Genomic DNA, 20,697 nt, shown 5'->3' with positions numbered 1-20,697 from the left:
TTCTAAAGTTAACTCGGAGCTTCGCTTGATCCATGAAAAGGCTCGACCTTTCATCCATTTAGTATTTTAGTTTTACATTCCTCTTGCTTTCTGTCATTCTCTCCATCTATTACGCTGTATAGATCCTCTGCGTACTTGAGCCATTCAGCCCCGAACTCCACTCGGATATTACCCAGCAGTAAATTACCGCAAGGCATTTAGTTCTGGTTTCGGTAAGCCGTTTAGCTACCGTTTTAGTGAGCATTTTAGATTTCGTCTCAGTGATCCATTTAGCTCCAAATACCATGAGCCATTTGGTTTCAGTGGATCACTCTTCCGATGGTTCCAATTCTATTTCGTTGGCAGTGTGAATATAGTTGATGTATACTCCAAACTGTTCTCCGCTATGTCTGGTATTCCGCAAGGAGGTCATTTTGGACCATTCATATTCACTCTCTATTTCAAAGATGTAGGGGAACCCGGGGCTGTTCGGACATACTTAAGCGGCGATTTAGGTGGATAGATGTGGAAAAATGTATCGGTCAAAGGTCCTAATTGTTAGTTTAGAACCTCAGCTACATTTTGGTGCCATAAAAGGTTCATTTGCATCAGTCCATGGCAGCGGATTTGGAAACCTCTTTGTTTTCCCATCCTTTTACAATGTAGGGGTAAATCGAACCTCCCTATGAGGCAATTCAGACTGCCATTTTTCATTAATTTTTAGACTATAGAATTAGGTTAACCTATGAAATATTTATTGGAGAAACTCCTTAAGTAGCAAAAAAATAAATTGCGTTACAAAAAGCTAGTCTGCTTAGTCATAGATGTCAGCTGTCGCATCATGTATTTTCTTTGCTGTGGCGTGTGCAATGGTATGCGCAGCAGCAAGCCGCTGAACGGTGGTTGGTGTAATAGGGGGTCATTTCGCACAAAAGTGGTAAGCGTCTTGAAAATATCTGTGTTTTCACCCAAACAAAAATCATTCCATTGAATGGAAGCCTCAAGTTTTGCCAAAAATTTACTTTATTTGTAGCACGATTTTACTATTATAATGATTTTTGTTTTGAGGATCGCAAAAACAAATTAAACACGTTTTATCTCCTTTCTAAAAATAATATCGAATTAAGTTTATCTCTCAAAAAGAATGTTTTAGAATAGCGGTTTCACGAATATGTACGACAGTCAAAAATTCTTGCGATTTTCTGGGAAATCAAGGGGGTCCGAATTACCACCACTATCTTAATAGCCCCGGGTCCTCCTAAACTGTCAACTGAAATGGTTGTCATTTGCAGATAACCTAAAAATCTTCAACAGAATTAAGAACCAAGCATACGCACTTTATCCCGCTCGGACGTGCCTGGCAGAATTCGCCCCAGATAGCCGGCAGCGAAATAAAAAGTCTGGCAGAATTTCTGGGGGTCTGGCTGGCAGAGCGCTGCCCAGGCGGTCGACTCAAATGCAACAACCGTTTCTGGCAGAATTTTACGCCTTACGGTTATTAACGGTTTTTTCAGCCGGATTTCTGCCAGGCACGCACCGGCAAGACCGGTTTTGTACCGCTTCAGGTTTTGCTTGTATTTTTTCTTAATTTTTTTAAATTTTACGAAAATTTATAATAAAAACATGTCTGGAGACATGAAATCCGTATTACTTATCATGTTTGAAACCAAAATCTTTGTTTCTCCCTATTTTTTCATCTGCCAAAACTATCCTTCTTGGAAAAATGTAAAGATGGCGAAAATGAAACAACGATAAACAAAATAGAACCGGTGAGGCGAATCTGCCTACCATAACTGGAAAGAGTATAGCTGCATTCTGGCAGCGCCATTTTGATAATTTTGACAGCTGCTGCATTCCTGACGGATTTTTGCTGGCTGCCCGTTTTTCTTCCAAACGGGATTTGTCGCAACAATTTGACACAGATGGACCTAAAGACGACACAAATATTGAATTTGGACCTTAACTTTTTTAGTTTTAGTTTTATTTATCTCATTATATTAAGAGGCATAGAGGATAATCCTTTCAGTTGGCAAATCACGACGCGTAGGCTTACCAGTGTTATCAGTACCAAGTACCAATTCAAACCAGTAGTTTGAATCAGCTGTTTTATTACCTAAAATATGGCTTTCAACCAATTTGCTATATTCACTGTTTTGTACTACAGGCCGTTCTACTAGCCACACCCCAACATACTCGAAACATATGCAAGCATTGAAAAGCATCTATAATTAACAAAAACGCATTTGAAAACAAGTTTATCGTCATCCACCGCACTCAAGCCTGCAGTTTCTAATTGGAAAACAAAGCGTTCACACTCCGAACAGTCCACCTATCGGCGCCATCTTTTCCCGTATGGCCAATTTTAACGGTTTTGAATCCAGTGCCCGGGAAAAGCGGTGTGAGAAAGCTCGTAAAATTCCACCAATTATATCACAAATCGCCATCGGCTCGCCCGGGCCGCTTGATTGTCTTAATTGATTGTATCGCCCAAAATCGAACCCAGCGAAATTCGGAGATTGATCAAAACTCCAATGATCCCGGGCCCGTTGAAATGACCTTCCTAGAAAATAAATGATCGAAATTAATACCGAAATACCAACCCATTCATCGCTGACGCCGACCGACAGCGCCTGCGTTGGGTTGGTATACAGCTGTGAACATGGTAATATTCCAACGTTTGGCTTGGAAGAAAGAAAGGCACGAAACGATCCGCCGAAAAAAAACAGATGGAAAAAATTACCAACATAATGTTTTGCACCAAGTGAAAATCTTTTGCATCTTTTACTCTCATTTTCATTTTTCTTTTTCTTTTTTCCCCAATGTTCGTGTTCGTTCCACGATGGCCCCTTCTCGCTCACACGCTCTGGCTTCGGGGTGTTTGGTACAGTACCAGTAGGACCCCCACCACCACCATTGCCGCCGCCGTTGAAGGCACCGTCGCAGCCTGCTCACTACGGGCCCGGCAGTCAGACCAAGTCCGGCTCGATGACGAACGGTAATAATTTCTATCTGCACAAGCATATGAACAACGGTGGCGTCGGCGGCGGTTCGCAGCATAATACGATGATTTTCAACACCAGTGTCAGCAGCAGTGGCGGCACCACGGGTTCACAGAACAACGCCCAGCACGATTACTACAACCAGCTGCCGTCGCAGCAGCAACAACAGCAGAATCAGAACCATAATGGTGTCGAAGGACCAGACTCGGATTCCGGTCTGGAAGTGGTCGAAGAAGCAACCCTCAAACCATCGGATTTAATCCGTGGTAATCATAACCGCAGTATGTCCATCATATCAGGTAAGTACCCGTCGAACTTCACGCCATCTATCGTGAGCTTCCTGGTGGACAGAAGGAAACATTGAATTTCAAAGAGAGAAAGTGAGCAAAGTGTTAAAACGCGCGAGTGCAAATCGGGTAAGGGTGTGAAAAACAATCCTGAATGTAGTGACACGAACGTTGCTTCGTTACGTGACTTTGTGAGCAATTTGTATGCACCTTACTTACGATGAATAGGCAGTGAAGAAAAACCTCATGAAAAACAACCCTGCAGGCGCCGATCAGGCGGAGAAAGTGAAAGGATACAAAGTTTTGCTTGTGCACCTCGGCTGTGTACCAAATGCAGTATCGCGTCTCGAAAGCTCATTAAAAAAGTGTTATCCGCTAGCAAACAAAGTGCAATTTAAGTGAAATTTAAATCTTTCCTTACGGCCACTCGAATTGCGATGGAGTGCAGCAGCGCGGTCTGCAACAGGTGCGAAAAACTGAATCGCAAACGACTCATTCACAGTGGTGTTGTTGTTGTTGTGTTGTGTGGCTGACGAGAGCGCAGTGCACTCATTTGATACATATGCTACACTACAGCAACTTGGTTGCGGCTATCCGATCAAATCCTGGTACCTCTCTAGTGATCTCGTACGGTTACTAACAGCAACGGTTCGTAAGTGTATGTATGTATCTATTCAACGCTTAGCATTTCTCGATTAATTATGATCGATGGCGATGATACGACAAAGTAGGTTTGACATTAAAGGTACCATTACAATGAAAACAAAGTTAATTGATCATTCGTAACCCAACTTTGTACCGGGAAACAAGTGCTTTTTGTTCTCTCCGGTGTGGTTTAGTTTTTTCGGTGGTACGAAGGTGCTTGCTGTGGCAGAGGCTGCAGTAAAGCATTACTAATAAACAGTCCCGCGAGTGATAATTGTTACCTGCGATATCAGTTAAAGTAGTGCAGTGAAGTGCGTTATTAAACATTTTTCTTGCCTGAAAGACGGCTTTGTTTAGACGAGCTATATCAGCTCTACTGTGTGAAGGTCACGCGGGTGACGGATAAAAGAAACGAAGGATCAATTCACCTACCAGCTCGTCAGGAACCAACTGGTGAAGTTTTTCGTTTTTTACTTTTCTTATCGATTTTTTTCTTTTTATTGCTTTTGATTTTTTATTTTGATTTAAGTTAAACAGTGCGGTCGAGCGTGTTGCTCCCGCAACAAAATGGAACAAACAGAAGGATCACCCTCCGAAGAGGAATATTATGAAGAAGAACGTATATCTGATACTGAGACAGATAATGTTATGGTCGATCCACTTCCCCCACTTTCCCCCAATGTCTCACAGCCCCCCCGAGTCAAGGTTTACCAGGATGGATCCGCTGGTCCTTGGGTGGTATACTTTCGGCCCAAAAATAAACCGTTAAACAGCATAACTGTTGCACGGGAGCTGACAAAACGTTACTCGGCCGTAACCGAGATTAAAAAGGTTCAGTCAGATAAACTGCGCGTAGTCGTTACTGACTTGAAACAGGCCAATGATATCGTTAGCAATAGCCTCTTTACGCTGGAGTATCGCGTCTACATCCCTTCTCGTGATGTGGAGATCGACGGTGTGGTAAGTGATGCGGGTCTAACTGTCGATGATCTGATGAATGATGGGGCTGGCCGCTTTAAGGACCCTAACCTTCAATCAGTTAAGATTTTGGAGTGCAAGCAATTGCACTCAAAGTCCATCGAAGATGGTAATTACTATCCATCAGACTCGTTTCGCGTAACCTTCGCCGGATCTGCACTTCCGAGCTACGTTGAAGTGGGAGGAGCTCGTCTACCTGTACGCCTGTTTGTACCGCGGGTCATGAATTGTTCCAATTGCAAGCAGCTAGGTCACACGGCCACCTACTGTAGCAACAAGCAACGGTGCGGTAAATGTGGGGAACGCCATGCGGATGATACTTGCAGTAGGCCCGCTGAGAAGTGTGTTTACTGTGGGGAGAATCCGCATGCACTTTTGACATGCCCAACGTACAAACTTCGCGCGGATAAACTGAAGCGATCCGCCAAAGATCGCTCCAGACGCTCTTACGCAGAAATGCTTAAAAGAGCTGTTCCACTTATCTCCGAAAACCCATTCGCTCTCTTGCCAACTGACGATAACGCCTCTAACGACCCTTGCGAGGGGCATTCTTTGGCTCCGCTTGGAAACTCTAGGAAAAGACCTAATCAAAACTCACCTGAACTTCCTCGTAAGGGTCCTAGGTTGTCCCAAACAAGGGTACAAAATAAAAATAATTCATCAACTGGAAGTGCTGGTACAAATCCGAAGATAATACCTCCTGGTTTTGGGAAATTGAGATACAACCAGGAGTTCCCAGCACTCCCCGGGGCACCAAAAATCCCAAGTGCTCCAATTTTACAGTCAGAAACTCAACCTAAAACGGGATTCCTTAAATTTTCTGACATTGTGGACTGGATATTCACAGCTTTCAACATTACCGATCCTATGAAAAGCTTGCTGGTTGCTATTCTACCAACAGTAAGAACATTTTTAAAACAGTTGACTGAACAATGGCCCCTCCTTACAGCGATCGTATCCTTCGATGGCTAACTTATTAGACGGAATCAGGGATCTGATCACTGTTTTACAGTGGAACTGCAGAAGTATTATCCCCAAAATTGATTCATTAAAACACTTGCTAAATTACAATCATTGTGATGCATTTTCCCTATGTGAAACATGGCTAACTTCTAATATAAACCTCAACTTCCACGATTTTAACATTATCCGCTTGGATCGAGAAGACTCATATGGGGGGGTACTTTTAGGGATCAAAAAGTGCTACTCCTTCAATCGAATCAACCTCCCTTCGACGCCAGGCATTGAAGTTGTCGCTTGTCAAACAACAATCAAAGGCAAAGATCTTTGCATTGCTTCTATTTACATTCCTCCTCGGGCCATGATGGGATATCGAAGATTCTCCAACGTGATTGAACACCTTCCCTCGCCCCGCCTGCTTCTTGGAGACTTTAACTCTCACGGTACGGGGTGGGGCTGTCTATACGACGATAATCGATCTTCGACAATTCAAGACCTTTGTGACAACTTCAATATGACAATTCTGAACACAGGGGAAATGACACGAATTCCTAGACCACCTGCGCAAGCAAGTGCACTGGACATATCTTTATGCTCGACATCACTACGGTTAGATTGCAAGTGGAAGGTAATATCTGATCCCCACGGTAGTGACCACTTACCAATTGTAATTGCAATCACCACTGGTTCAAGACCATCGACACCAATCAATGTTCCCTATGACCTCACACGAAACATTGATTGGAAGAGCTACGCTGCTGAGATATCCAAAACTATCGATTCAACACAGATACTTCCCCCGGAGGAAGAATATAAGTTTTTGTCCAACTCGATTCTCGATAGCGCGATTCAAACTCAGACGAAACGAGTACCCGACGTGAACACCCAAAAACGTTCTCCCAACCCGTGGTGGGACAAAGAGTGCTCAGACGTGTACGCGGAGAAAGCTGCCGCGTATAAAACCTTCCGGAACGACGGGTTAGTTGCTAGTTATCGAGTGTACGCGATATTAGAAAAGCGAATGAAAAATTTAATGAAAGCTAAGAAACGCAGTTACTGGCGCCGGTTTGTCGACGGGTTAACAAGAGAAACATCGATGAGCACTCTTTGGGGCACGGCCCGACGTATGCGAAACCGAAACAGTACTAACGAGAGCGTGGAATATTCAAACCGTTGGATATTCGATTTCGCCAAGAAGGTTTGTCCGGATTCCGCCCCGGCACAGAAAATCTACCGCGCCGCGTCGCCTTACAATACCGCGAACGAAACACCGTTTACGATGGTGGAGTTCTCACTTGCTCTCTTATCATGTAACAATAAAGCCCCGGGGCCAGATAGAATTAAATTCAACTTATTGAAGAATCTGCCAGACTCTGCCAAAAGACGCTTGTTGAATTTATTTAATAGGTTTCTTGAGGGTAACATTGTCCCACATGACTGGAGACAGGTGAGGGTCATCGCCATCCAAAAACCAGGAAAACCAGCCTCCAACCACAATTCGTATCGTCCGATTGCAATGCTGTCCTGTATCCGGAAGTTGTTCGAGAAAATGATCCTGTTTCGGCTCGACAATTGGGTCGAAACAAATGGCTTACTGTCAGATACACAATTTGGCTTCCGCAAAGGCAAAGGGACGAACGATTGCCTTGCGTTGCTCTCAACAGAAATTCAAATGGCATATGCTAACAAAGAGCAGATGGCATCAGTATTCTTGGATATTAAGGGGGCTTTCGATTCAGTTTCGATCAACATACTTTATGAGAAGTTGCACCAGCATGGTCTTTCGCCAATTTTAAATAACTTTTTGCTAAACCTGTTGTCTGAAAAACAAATGCATTTCTCGCATGGCGATTTATCGACATCACGATTTAGCTACATGGGCCTTCCCCAGGGCTCATGTCTAAGCCCTCTCCTCTACAATTTTTACGTGAATGACATTGACGAATGTCTTGTCAATTCCTGCACGCTAAGGCAGCTTGCAGATGACGGTGTGGTCTCTATTACAGGTCCTAAAGCCGTCGACTTGCAAGGACCACTGCAAGATACCTTGGACAATTTGTCTGCATGGGCTCTCCAACTGGGTATCGAGTTCTCCACGGAGAAAACTGAGCTAGTCGTATTTTCTAGAAAGCGTGAACCAGCGCAACTACAGCTTCAATTAATGGATCAAACTATTGCTCAGGCTTCAACATTCAAATATCTCGGGGTATGGTTCGACTCTAAAGGTACCTGGGGATGTCACATTAGGTATCTGAAACAGAAGTGCCAACAAAGGATCAACTTTTTCCGTACAATAACTGGAACATGGTGGGGTGCCCATCCAGGAGACCTAATCAGGTTGTACCAAACAACGATATTATCAGTGTTGGAGTACGGATGTTTCTGCTTTCGCTCCGCTGCGAACATACACTTCATCAAACTGGAGCGAATCCAGTATCGTTGCTTGCGTATTGCCTTGGGTTGCATGCACTCGACCCATACGATGAGTCTCGAAGTGCTGGCGGGCGTTCTTCCGCTGAAAAATCGATTCTGGGACCTCTCATATCGATTGCTCATTCGATGCGATATTCTGAACCCATTGGTGATTGCAAATTGCGAAAGGCTTGTCGAGCTTAATTCTCAGACCCGATTCATGTCCTTGTACTTCGATTACATGGCACAGAACATCAATTCATCTACATATAACGTCAACCGTGCTCATCTCTTAGATACTTCTGATCCAACTGTATTTTTCGATACATCCATGAAGGAAGAGATTTGTGGAATTCCGGATCATATTCGCCCACAAGTGGTCCCAAATATTTTCTATAACAAATACCATCAAGTCGACTGCGCCAAAATGTTCTACACTGACGGATCAATTCTCGACGGGTCCACAGGCTTCGGTATCTTCAACGAAAATCTTGCTGCCTCATTCAAACTCAATGATCCTGCTTCAATTTACGTCGCAGAATTAGCTGCCATTCAGTATACTCTCGGGATCATTGACACCCTGCCCTCAGACCATTACTTCATCGTTTCGGATAGTCTCAGCTCCATTGAGGCCATCCGTGCGGCGAAGCCTGGAAAGCACTCACCGTATTTCCTGGGGAAAATACGGGAATATCTGAGTGCTTTATCTGAAAAATCTTACCAGATTACCTTGGTTTGGGTCCCGTCACATTGTTCTATTGCGGGCAATGAGAAGGCGGACTCTTTAGCCAAGGTGGGCGCATTAGAAGGCGACACTTACGAAAGACCAATTTGCTTCAACGAATTTTTCAGTATCTCTCGTCAGAGGACGCTCGATAGTTGGCAAACCTCATGGAGCAATGGGCATCTGGGACGGTGGCTACATTCCATTATCCCGAAGGTATCAACGAATGCTTGGTTTAAGGGGTTGGATGTGAACCGGGACTTTATTCGTACGATGTCAAGGATCATGTCCAACCATTACTCGTTTGACGCGCATCTCCGTCGTATAGGGCTTGCTGAAAATAATCATTGTGTTTGTGAGAACGGCTATCACGACATCGAGCATGTTGTTTGGCTGTGCTCAGAGTACTGTGTTGCCAGGTCCCAACTAATAGATTCCCTTCGGGCCCGAGGTAGATCACCCTATGTGCCAGTCCGGGACGTCCTGGCAAGCCGTGACCACCCCTATATTTTTCTTATCTATATCTTTTTGAAAACCATTGATGTCCAAGTTTAATACATTTTACCCTCTCTCATTCACAGTAGAATCGCACCAACCTATCCCTGTATCTACAATATGGCATTGCTTCACGAGTCTTCGGTGCACACTCTTCTTGATAACCGTCTATCCAGAACATCATGACATACCGCACATGCAGATGATATAGAGTGCCAATAATTATCCGAAATATCGACCCTCCCCTCGCCCCTGCGATTATAGGCTGGAAACTACAACACTACAACAAAGTGTGCATATCCGCCACAATGATCAATCAGCAAACGACGATGTCAATTACACAATATGTATCCCACTTCCTACCTTTTTCCTTTACTAACATAAGAGGGGAGCAAGCCGCCCCTAAATACGGCTTTCCCTTCCCCCACTAACATGTGACATGTAATATAAAAAAAAAATGAATTATCGGCCTCGTTAAGCTACAGCATTTGGGCCTAAATAAACGTATTTTAAGATAAAAAAAAAAAAAAAAAGTTAATTGATAGCAAAAATAAGCTTAGGCACACGGGCGGTAAATGCTTTTTGATTGAACATGACTCGCAAGATAATAAGCGTTTTATTTGGAAACGTCAGTCTGTATTAATCAATGTTTATATCATTCATAGATTCATATTTTGATACCAAATTTTAGGCATCACGCGGATTTCACGGAAATCAAATTTCCAACAGTTTTCATTATCCAATACTACAAATGACTCAGCAGCTTCCTTAGGTGAATAATCTACAAATTCTAAATAGCTTAAACTTATCGATGTAGCACTGCCTATATTTCTAGAATCTTGGACGCAATATGTCAACTTTCTTCTAATTTGTTCATCTGATACAGCACAATGCGTTACCTTAACAGAACCGTACTGCTTTCATAAATTTACAATGCTTAAACGGCCCTGGTCTGGCGGTTCAGAGGGTAAGGCGATGGTGTAATAAGCCACTCATCATATGTTCGAGTCCCAGCCATGAGGGATTCTTAGTGGTCAGCAGGATCGTAAACCTAACAATCTGCTGCAAAATCTCTCGAAACAGAAGATCAAGCACGAATATTACTAAGTGTTCGTAAGATCTTGAACACGGAGCTTTCGATTGCACGTGCAGACCCTCCTTCGCGATGGAGACAGTGTAGGATATGTAGTTTATTTCCCTTCAAGGTTGTCATTCACTTCTCTCTCGTTGTCATACACGTCCATGTCATCATTGGTAGAGCGATAGGATGTTTCCTCTTGGTTATTGCACTTACGAGTCGAAAAACCCGTCGTCTTTCGCATGTGCTGGCTATTGGTTTAGAGGAACTGGAGCATTTACAATTGTCCTTATTGCTTGAGCAGAATATGTGGTATATTTGGCGACTGTTTGTGGTTAGGGTGACGATGTTATGAGCTGAGTGTGCTGTACTGGATTGCCGCAGACAAGGTTTTCGTAACATTGTTTTTCGTAATGTGTTGTATTTTACGAGATCGCACCCGAGATCAGTTTTCATGAATTTCTTAGACATTTGGTGTGAAAAATTCGTATTCGGTTTGTGAAATTTCTCAGGTTTTTTTGTGATTTTTCCGGGGTGGAAATATTCAAATTCATATCCATACGACTTTTTCGAAGTGCTAAAGTTTATAAAGTGTGTCGGTTTTGAAACTTCAGGATAACCACTTGTATTGGATGTTAGTGTGGTGTAGTAATTAGTGCAATTATTAGTACCGTTTACTTTTAGTACTACTAGAAACGGCCTTTTTCCACAACATAGCAAAATAGATTGCGGTAATCCTGCACAATCTCCTCAAAAGGGTCATATTACAATATACATTTGTGGTGCAACATGTTGGCAATGCTATTGTGACGTTCGATGTAGGCTGCAATTGTAATTAATGGTATCGTTTGGAGACCGCCAAATTGTTATTCGGCATATGTCCTGGTGCTGAACATACGCACTATAGTTCCTGTTCGGACCTATTCTGTTCTGGATGGTTATAATATCGAGTTAGAACACTGAAAAGAGCAACTCACTGGAGCCACTGGAACTGGAGTGTTTGATGCCGTGTTGTCGACGTACCAATTAGAAGAAGTAAGCATCCTGGTGTACAGAAGGCGCGTCCACTCTGCAACCTGTTCCTCTACCATCAGCAGTTAAGGTTGTAATCCGCTTGCGTTAGGTGGAATGCGTTATAGTTACGACCAGCAATATTATAAACTGTTCGATATGCTCCCAGTCTGTTGGTATTATCAACGAAACACTCTCGCAACCGTCTCTTCTGCACTACGCATAGTGCCTGGATGACGACTATTTCTGTATCTTTTCATGCCGTGACAATGTCTACTGAGGGTGGCGTTGCTGCTTGTCTAGATGCCTTTCTCAAGTTCCTCTGAAAATCTTCTAGGTCAGTTCAATTCCAACGCCGAACCTGTAAATCAACACGAGGTCAACAAAAGTGTTAATTGTTCTGACCTTACTCTCGGCATTCAGAAGAGAAAGTCAATTGACTCAAGACTTATTTCGGAGCTCCAAACTTTATGTCGGTTTCAGAAGTCCAAAGAGCTGTCGGAATCCAAGATTCTTCCCGATTCGTCATAAATTATTTTATATTCATGGGTTTCGTACCTAGCCACAAGTTTCGACCAACCATTCTAATAGCAACTGATCCTTTCGACACACAAATGTTCCGTCGTGTGAGCATGGATTTTGAGGTCGTTCACATAGAAAGTATGATCTGCTTCTTCAGCTGCGCTTGCCCTGTATCTTATCTAATAACCAATCCTATTTGGTTTGCGATTGTATGAAGGAGTTCATCGTCAAATGAAATGAAAACGCATTAAAAGAATCACGGAGGCATTCTGTTCCCTGCATGCGGTACATTTCACGAAGATCCCAAAAGTCTCTCCCACCACTGAGCTGCAGAGCTCACGTCTACATTTCCTGCCATAGGAAATATCCATCACCAACTAATCTGGCTGCCCTGTTGTTCGACGTACTCTGTTTCCTACCTATATATTACTCAATCGTTCGCAGGCCCGCAAACGTCACATATATATGGCCTGTGTTAAGCCAAAGAGGACCAAGCACCATTTTGAGGCATATGCTGTAAAATCGCTATAGCATCTAATGTAGAACTAGAAACTCCAATATCTATAATTTTTTGGAACCCAAATAGCAAACGAAAGCAAGTAAGCGTTCTTTAATTTTCTATGTGAACGCTAAGTTAGCGAAAAATGTATTTTGGCACGAAAAATACATGAAAAAAATTATAGCGTTCAGTTCGGTTTGGCTTAACGAAGAGCACAAAATCGCCTGTGTATAGTAATTTGCTAAAGCCAATCGTGCTACAAATATCATTAACGAATAATATGAATATCAAGGGGTCAAAATAGCTTCCTTGCAGTACACCAGATGAAATCTCGAACAGGCTGGATTTTTTTCAATTCGTTTATTTGATAAGGCAGGTTTGCGTTAGCTTAAAGGTGCCAATTTTGTTTCGTTTTACATTTTAAATTACTTAAAACTAGGGGATTACATATTGATTTTTGAAATTAAACTAAGGCGCATTTATAGCTATACATATACACAAGGGGGTAATATAATTTTCGTAAGGTTAGGGGGTCCTTTAGTTTTTATGGCAATATGGTTTGACATTTTTAGCAATGAGATTATTGGAGCAAATAATGTTTAACTAAGGGGGAAAATTTTTACGACTATCTTAAAAGTAGAAATAATTAGAGGGCGTGATTAAATTTTGTAAAGATTCGGAGACATTAATTAGAGTTATTTTATGTGGTAGTAGAGTTGGGCATTTTCAACGAGATCATATAATATAATAGTTAAAACTAGAAAAGGCAAGAAGAGCTAAATGCTTTATGAAGATATTTGGGGGGGGGGGGGAAGGGGTGTTACTTCTGTGTATAAGAGTCAGGGGAAGTAGGGTGGACAAACATGGCAGGGGGAGAACATTATTTCAGTTTCAGACTTCGGGAGATCAACGGATGGATTACAGAATCAGGGTGGCCTTCATCAGGAAGAATCATGTACTGGGACGCCGGGTGGTCGTTCTCAAGATGGCAGGGGTTTCTCCAGACGATTTCGTAGTGCGGCTCAGAAACAGGCTGGATTGAACGTCATCAATTTTTACATAAGCTGACCGAGCGGTCAGACTCATACACACTCAATTCGTCTCGGCAATTTCCCATCCACCTGCAAGCGTTTCTCCAACTTTTTTTTCTCAATCCAGCAACAAACGTCATTAGGTTGGAGGTAGTCGAACCATGCTGGTTCGAACCATCGGAGATTATCGGACGAGCGACACTGTACAGTACTCATGCAGTTAGTTGATAATAATCACACGAGTTAAGGGCAAGCAGTAAGTCATTCGTCTTAGTCGTCAGCCCGCGGACGTTTTGATAATAAATAGTCATTGATTTAGAGTGGTGAGGCGAAATCGGACTACTAACACCCAACGAAGCAATATGTAAACTTACTTGGTTGCTAGATGTATGTCCATTGTCGTTATGGGTTGTGGTTTACAAAACCCCTGCTTGGCCACACCATAATTCTCGAATTCCCAGAATCTGAGACCCACAGGATCAGTATCAGTATCTGAATATATTGCGGCACCTAAACCGATCTTGTACGAAACAACTGTCAACGAGCGAATATCTCGTCCGTTGGGAATCGGTTTAGTAACCTTCAGATCATCAGTTTTTAGTATCGATTTTACCATTTCCGTTATCGCTTCGTCAGATGCTTAAGCCAAAAAGATTCATCGTGCTGCGACGAAGATGCAGTCATAATGTCTGCTGAGTTGTTAACTCCGGTACAACAGATCAATGTAGCAGGACGTCTAGGTCCAGTGTCCTATTCACGCTCGTCGCGTAGTCTCTTGTTCCTGGTTGCAGGAGTCTTATGTAAATACCTTCTAGCAACGGTTGATAGAAAAGTTGCTTTGAAATCCATGCTTTGAAATTCGTATGAATTTCAGTAACCATCCTTGAGAATGTTGCCCGGATATCCGTTTAAGTGAATCGATAAGACAAATTCAACCGCTTTCAACAATCTCACCTACGTTTTCGTTGATACACTATTCGTAGATTGGATTTATGTTCAGACACGGTGGCGTTGTTCTTAGTTGATGAACTTGGGTTCAGCTACTCACCGATAGGTGTAGACAACAAATATATAGCGGCGTTCGGCGGCAGGTAACAAATGACTATGAAGTCAACTATGGTTACCTGTGTTTTCCTTTCCTGCCTGTCTGCAGAAGGTATAGCTGAGACAAGGTTCGTTGTGCGTGAGCGAGCAAGCGGCGCGAAGAAACTAGCTGAACGAAGGACGATGGAGGCGAGAACAAGACTGATGATCGACTCCGGCGTGAAACGACGATGACTTCATTCGACGAACTTGCTGCCAAATTCACTGTAATTCAACCGTACTGTATATCCCTCCGGAAGTCGCGCTTATGGCCCACTGAACGAGAAGCCGCTGGTGCCCCAAGACGATATCGCTAGATTTTCAGAGCAGCGTGCACTCAGTGCACTAGCGCGACTTCCGGAAGGATATTGATACAGTATGGTTGAATTGCAGTGAATTTGGCAGCAAGCTTTATCAGTATTTTAGCGATGTTGGTGGTATTTTAGTTAAAATTTTCGTCAGTTTGTGAGCTGGTGAGAGGATGGCGAGGTGACTAAGCGGGTGGCGATGTGGAAAGGGAGGCGGCGAAATGAGCAAGCGGGTGGCGAGGCGGCTATGTAACTTTCAACTCTGAAGCCGAGTGCGGGAAAATTATTCCTATCCTACCTGGATGGTGCAGCAAACAGGAGAACAGCAGAATGGTGGAAGCGTATCAGCGATTCAGATAAAAACATCAAATGATTTAAACGGTTGAACAACACGAAACAATATTTTAAACGGAGCTGCGGAACGTTTGTAAAAAACGGGATGCAGTGCAATATGGGATAATTTGAGAAAACCTAAAGTTTTTCTATGAGAAACACCAAAATTACTCGAACTTATTACTATGAGCTGTGCCATTTACTTCAACGCCAGTTATTCAAAACAAACGACATGTATGTGGCCGTTGTTCATAATTTTCCTTTACATGCGTCGTTTGTTCGAGGTTATGAAATTAACCTAGGTAAAGTGAACTCCAAAATTTAGACTATTGCCTTTCAACAGCGTAAGCATCGGTACGTGTTAATGGTGATCTACCAGCAATTTACCAACACGACTCTTTAAACTTATGGTTACACGCTTAATTTTATCTGCCGAATCTTTGTTGCATCTTTTGCCTAAATCTCAACAGCTGAAATCTCAGTATCTTTTTTTACTGGGATCTCCGTAAATATGACATACTATAGCTGAGCCTCGGAATATATTTCGCCAAAAAATATATCATATAAATGTCTCTTTGTTATTGAAAAAAATCAATAAATGTCACTTTGCTGAGATATCAGTTCCAAAATTTGCTGATTACACGGCTGCTGGGAAATTGTCGAGCTTAATTGAGTGTGTATGGTTTGACATCAATACTTCATTGAACTTGCTTTGTGTAACCGACCGTATGAAAGGTATGAAAGGTAAAGGCGACTACTTTTAAAATTAGATTAACTATAGTAGGGGGAATTTGTCATTTGTTTGCTACTAAAATTCGACCTAAAAGGCTACTGGAATTTCTGCATCGCAACTAGCTAAACGAAATACAGAAGGAACTAAGCGAAAAATATTATCTTACGTTATGAAACCCCAGGGGCGGATCCGGAAAAAAAATTCGGAGAGGGTCCGAAATTTTGATTTTAAAATGTTCATTGTACAATACGTAATATAATAATAACCTAATTTAATTAAAATCAGTTTTGGTGGTCGAAACTGGTTTGGAACGAATTTGAGTTTAGAATGAATTAAAATAGAAACTATTTTAAATTTTCTCAACCAGCTAAAAATTCCGGACCCCCAGGACCCTCCCCCTGGATCCACCACTGTGAAACCCTAATGTTTAGTTGGAGATAACATTTTCGGAAAAAGCCTTCTGACACATCCGTTGACCAATGTCAATATCTGACTTGACTCATTTTATCAGATTTGGGACAATGGTAGGCTAAAATCGTTTCTACACTTATTTTCTATAACACAAGTAAATTTTTAAAAACTTTTTTATGATTTTACAAAGGTTTGCGTTTACGAGGCTCAGAATGTCTTGATAGAGTGATGTTCTACAATGTGTGGAAGGTCTTTTAGCACAAAAACAACATTATTTTTCTGTACCAGTTTAAGAGGGTCCGAGAATAGTGGAAGATAGAATTAAAAGGCCTTCTTAAGACCTCAAAAACAGCAGAGTGTCTTTTAGAGGAATTTGTCCTTGTAGATTTGCGTCCATTTGCGGACCAATATGGGGGTAATATGAAGAGAAGTCATTTTGGCACAGCCACAGATCGCTTGCCTGACAAAGATTTTATGGCTAAATATGGCAGTTTTTTTTCTTTTTCTACTTCCTGTAGGTTCCTTGCGTGAGTTTTACCCACCGTGTTCTGTTTGTTGCTATTGTTCGTACCCATTTTGTTTGTATGCGTGTGTTCCAAAAGGATTCATTGTTTTGCTTCAAATAAATTGAAGCATGAAATATTGGATCGACGCTCGAATTGATTTAATACCACCCTGGCCTAACTGTGTGGTGTTAGTTAGGAAAACCCGTATTTGAATTTTAGTTCGTTCGTCTGCTGGAGCCGGCCAAAGAGATTTTCTTGTGAGACTAACGAAATTGAGTTAAAAATCTGACAAAATCGGGGGCAGAGCAATTCGGGTGTAGATAAAATCGCCTTTTCAGTGTATTATTAAAGTTAATGAGATATACCCTAAACCAGAAGTCACCATCCTGGATTAAAACATGATTCCGGGATTGCCACCCGCTATCTATCCATCAACGCTATTCCAAAAATTCTCACATTGTTGTGGTTATACAGAATTTTACTAAACCGAAGTCACCACCTTGGTTTTCAAAATGGACTCAGACATCGATATTTGGTGTCTACTTGTCACGCCCGTTCCAAAAATATCCATATTTATATGGTTTTGGAGAATTTCGCTAAACCGGAGGTCGCCATCTTAGTTTTCACAATGGCGTAAAACAGACAGTTAGTGTCTACTCGTTAATCCTATTCCAGAACACCCATATTGTTGAAGTGGCGGGTAAAAGGGATCTTCAGATGCGTTTTTACTACTTTCCCCAACATTTTCTAGGCACTATTTGTATTCATAAGGACTTAAAATAAAAACAGAAACCATGATGATTGCGAAATCCGAACAAAAAAGTTGTTCGAAAAGGAATATTTTTGATAAAACTGTGTTAATTGTGAAAACTGGGTGAAAAAGTCGTATAAAACAATCGTACAAAAAATCTTAGTCACCACTATGGGACGGTCGATCCCATACAAAAACCATGTTTTGGTGTGAAGAGTTGGATTTTAATGTTTTGTGTTCTACTTGTCAGTAGCTGACACCAACTTGCTATCAGTTAGACAATATATCCAAACTAACAACCAAAATTGTTGCCAGTTAGACACTGTTGTTAGGGTTTATCAATATTTTGTGAGCTGTTTGGATTCAGTGTCTAAATGGTGCCAATTCAGTCTAACTGACAGCAAGTTGGTGTCAGTTGCTGACGAGTGGAACACGAAAAATTCAAATACAGATTTTCTACTGTTAGTTACTTGGCTTTTCGTATATTGCAGCACCGATACGTATTTGTTTCATACTTGTATGTAAATTGTGGGCTTGTGCATAGAGTGGCCTGGAGCCATTGACACAAAGATGGAAATGATGTGGATTAGCCGGCATCTCATCACAAGAACACCATTGAGAATTAAAATAATTGCGATCTTTGCAAAACCCACTTTGCCATAGTGTGAGATTCGTTTTCTAAGAGAAAAATCACTGAGGGGGTTGCCCACAGACTAACATTTTAAATTCTTTCAACACGGCATATGGTCGAATTACGGTTAATCGAATATCCGAAAGCTCTAGTCTGAGTAGTGCTTTCAGGAATTGTTTCGATAACCGGTTAGTAAACTTACTAATGCAGCAAGAAATTTTTTATGTTTCATCGGTTTTACTGAATTATGTGTGTAAATCTCCGGAAGTCGCGCAGTGCACGTAGTGCACAACATTTTGAAATCCGGGCTGCAGGTAGTCCCCTGAATGCAGATAATGACGAAACTGCTGGGGATTATAAATTATTAGCATGGCTGAGTAATACTGTTTTAGTTGGACCCTGCCAATAACTTAAGGGTTGGAATTTTTCGTTTTATGGAGATGCATACGGTTCTGAACTCGACGCTTTAGAAACTTTACCTTAGTGTATTGAAATGATTCGTTGATACGGTACATTAATTATCAGATAATATCTAGAAAATACCTGGTTGGTATACAGCCGCACGTAGCAAACCGAAAGGTGGATTTGGGATAATTTAGATCACACCAACTTACTTCTTGACCGTTTTCGCCAATCATCATCCACTTCCGTCTAGCAGCCTAGCGATTATGCCGATCATTAGAAAATAAGCGCCCCAAATTATAGCCCAGCCGGTCGTTATTGGTGGCACACCCCTCCGGAGAAATGACTTTATTCGTTTCCACCTAGATAATCGCCCTAGTCAGCACGATACGCCATCATCGGTTGGATGAAAGCGTTTCCGAGTCTCTCGAAAAAATTCAGACATCGAGGCTAAAAACCGAACACTGCCACTACCAGGGGGAAAAAATATGTCGAAGCTCTTGCACGCGCGAATTTACAACCCTCTCCTAAATTAAGCCGTTAGGTATTTCTATTTCATTTCTGAAACAGAGCAATTACATGCGCGCTGTTTTTACTGCATCTTCGAGTGGCTCGGAAGATGCAGAGTACAGCCATTATGGATGGCTCTTCAGGCACTGATACTTGAGCAACACCAGAAGAAGAAAAAAAACATGATCTCAGGCATCGATTCGCAGCTGTTGCCCGGTGTGTTTTTCCGTTCCTTTCGACCATCAACAAAACCAGTCGGAAATCTAGTCACAGACTCCGTTTCCGATTGGGCCTAGCGAAAAATTATATTACGGCCACACGTAACCGAAATGACAAATAAGCTATTGCACAATTGTGCTGCTACTTTCGACTTGCAGGTAAATTTGGAAAAATGGAAAGCCCTGTTGCTGCTGGGACGAATTATGAAAATTAGTTTTCTCTTTTGCGATTTTTTGGCCCCCACGGCGCAATAAAATGATTATTTCCAATCCGTTATGAATTTGGAGACATGTTTATAATAGCTGGTTTGGGAGTGTTTCAAATTGTATCAATTTTGGATGGTTTTCTCTTTTTAAGCTATAGAAATTTGACGGAAAGCAGTCTACGTTCGTCATTGCCGGTGCATTATTGGCTGTTCAGGCGTAATCAGGCGGTCCCACCTGTCGTAATTGGAAGAAATGTAATTGATCAAACGTTCGCATTTCCGACACGTCCGCATTCAGCTGGAAATTGCTTTAAATTGAGCAGAATGTACGTACAAGTACGGACCAAACGATGCACATTAACACAAGCAGAGCTGTTAAAATAATGGATTCCGATTAACTTTTCCGTATTACTCTAGATCTGATAAAGGAATGTGACAGTTTTGTAACTCATTTAGTTTCGAACTTTGATAGCAAATCGCAACCCAGCGAAAAGCTATTTCTCAAACAACTGCTTCATGCTATTAAAAAGCAGCTGACTTCTGCCCTGGTAATCTGTTGGGCGAGGAAAAATCCACCTTCAGATTGAGACGAACTGAGCTGATTCCAATTTTTCATTTACCAGCTTATCATCACGTTTCAAATCACTGTTGTGCTCCGAAAGTGAAAAATCTGTTTTCCTGTTCCAACCCGCAATCACCCACCCACTGCGCTGCTGGCATAACGCGCAAATCTCTCTCCATCATCAGTTAGAGAAAATTCAGCATCGCAACGTCGGGCACAAAAAAGATTAATGGCCGCTAAATTGAGCGTCGATTCGATTCGAATCGAGTACATCATATTACCTCTCGCCAGCCAGTATTCCGCCACCGCCACCAGCCACCCGCGTTGAGCTGTTTCTGGTTGTTTGTATTACATGCAGAACGAACAGAGGTTTCTTGTCTGTGTTTGCGATCGAATCCCTCAGCCTATAGGCTCTCGCTAAAA

The 20,697-nt window shown here is 42.1% G+C and overlaps 1 protein-coding gene across 3 annotated transcripts in view; it reads left to right on the top strand.

Annotated features, from left to right (window-relative positions):
• LOC131680582 (uncharacterized) overlaps positions 1–20,697 on the top strand; it is a 483,677-nt gene that overhangs the window by 391,592 nt on the left and 71,388 nt on the right. For all 3 annotated transcript variants that reach the window (XM_058961308.1, XM_058961303.1, XM_058961298.1), the window contains one exon: positions 2,867–3,277. In XM_058961308.1, coding sequence (XP_058817291.1) covers positions 2,867–3,277 — 411 coding nt within the window. The remainder of the gene's footprint in view (positions 1–2,866; positions 3,278–20,697) is intronic.

Source organism: Topomyia yanbarensis, chromosome 1 (genome assembly GCF_030247195.1).
Source record: "Topomyia yanbarensis strain Yona2022 chromosome 1, ASM3024719v1, whole genome shotgun sequence".
Lineage (NCBI taxonomy): Eukaryota > Metazoa > Arthropoda > Insecta > Diptera > Culicidae > Topomyia > Topomyia yanbarensis.
The sequence above is the reverse complement of the archived record's forward strand: the minus strand, read 5'-3'. Positions and strand labels throughout refer to the sequence as shown.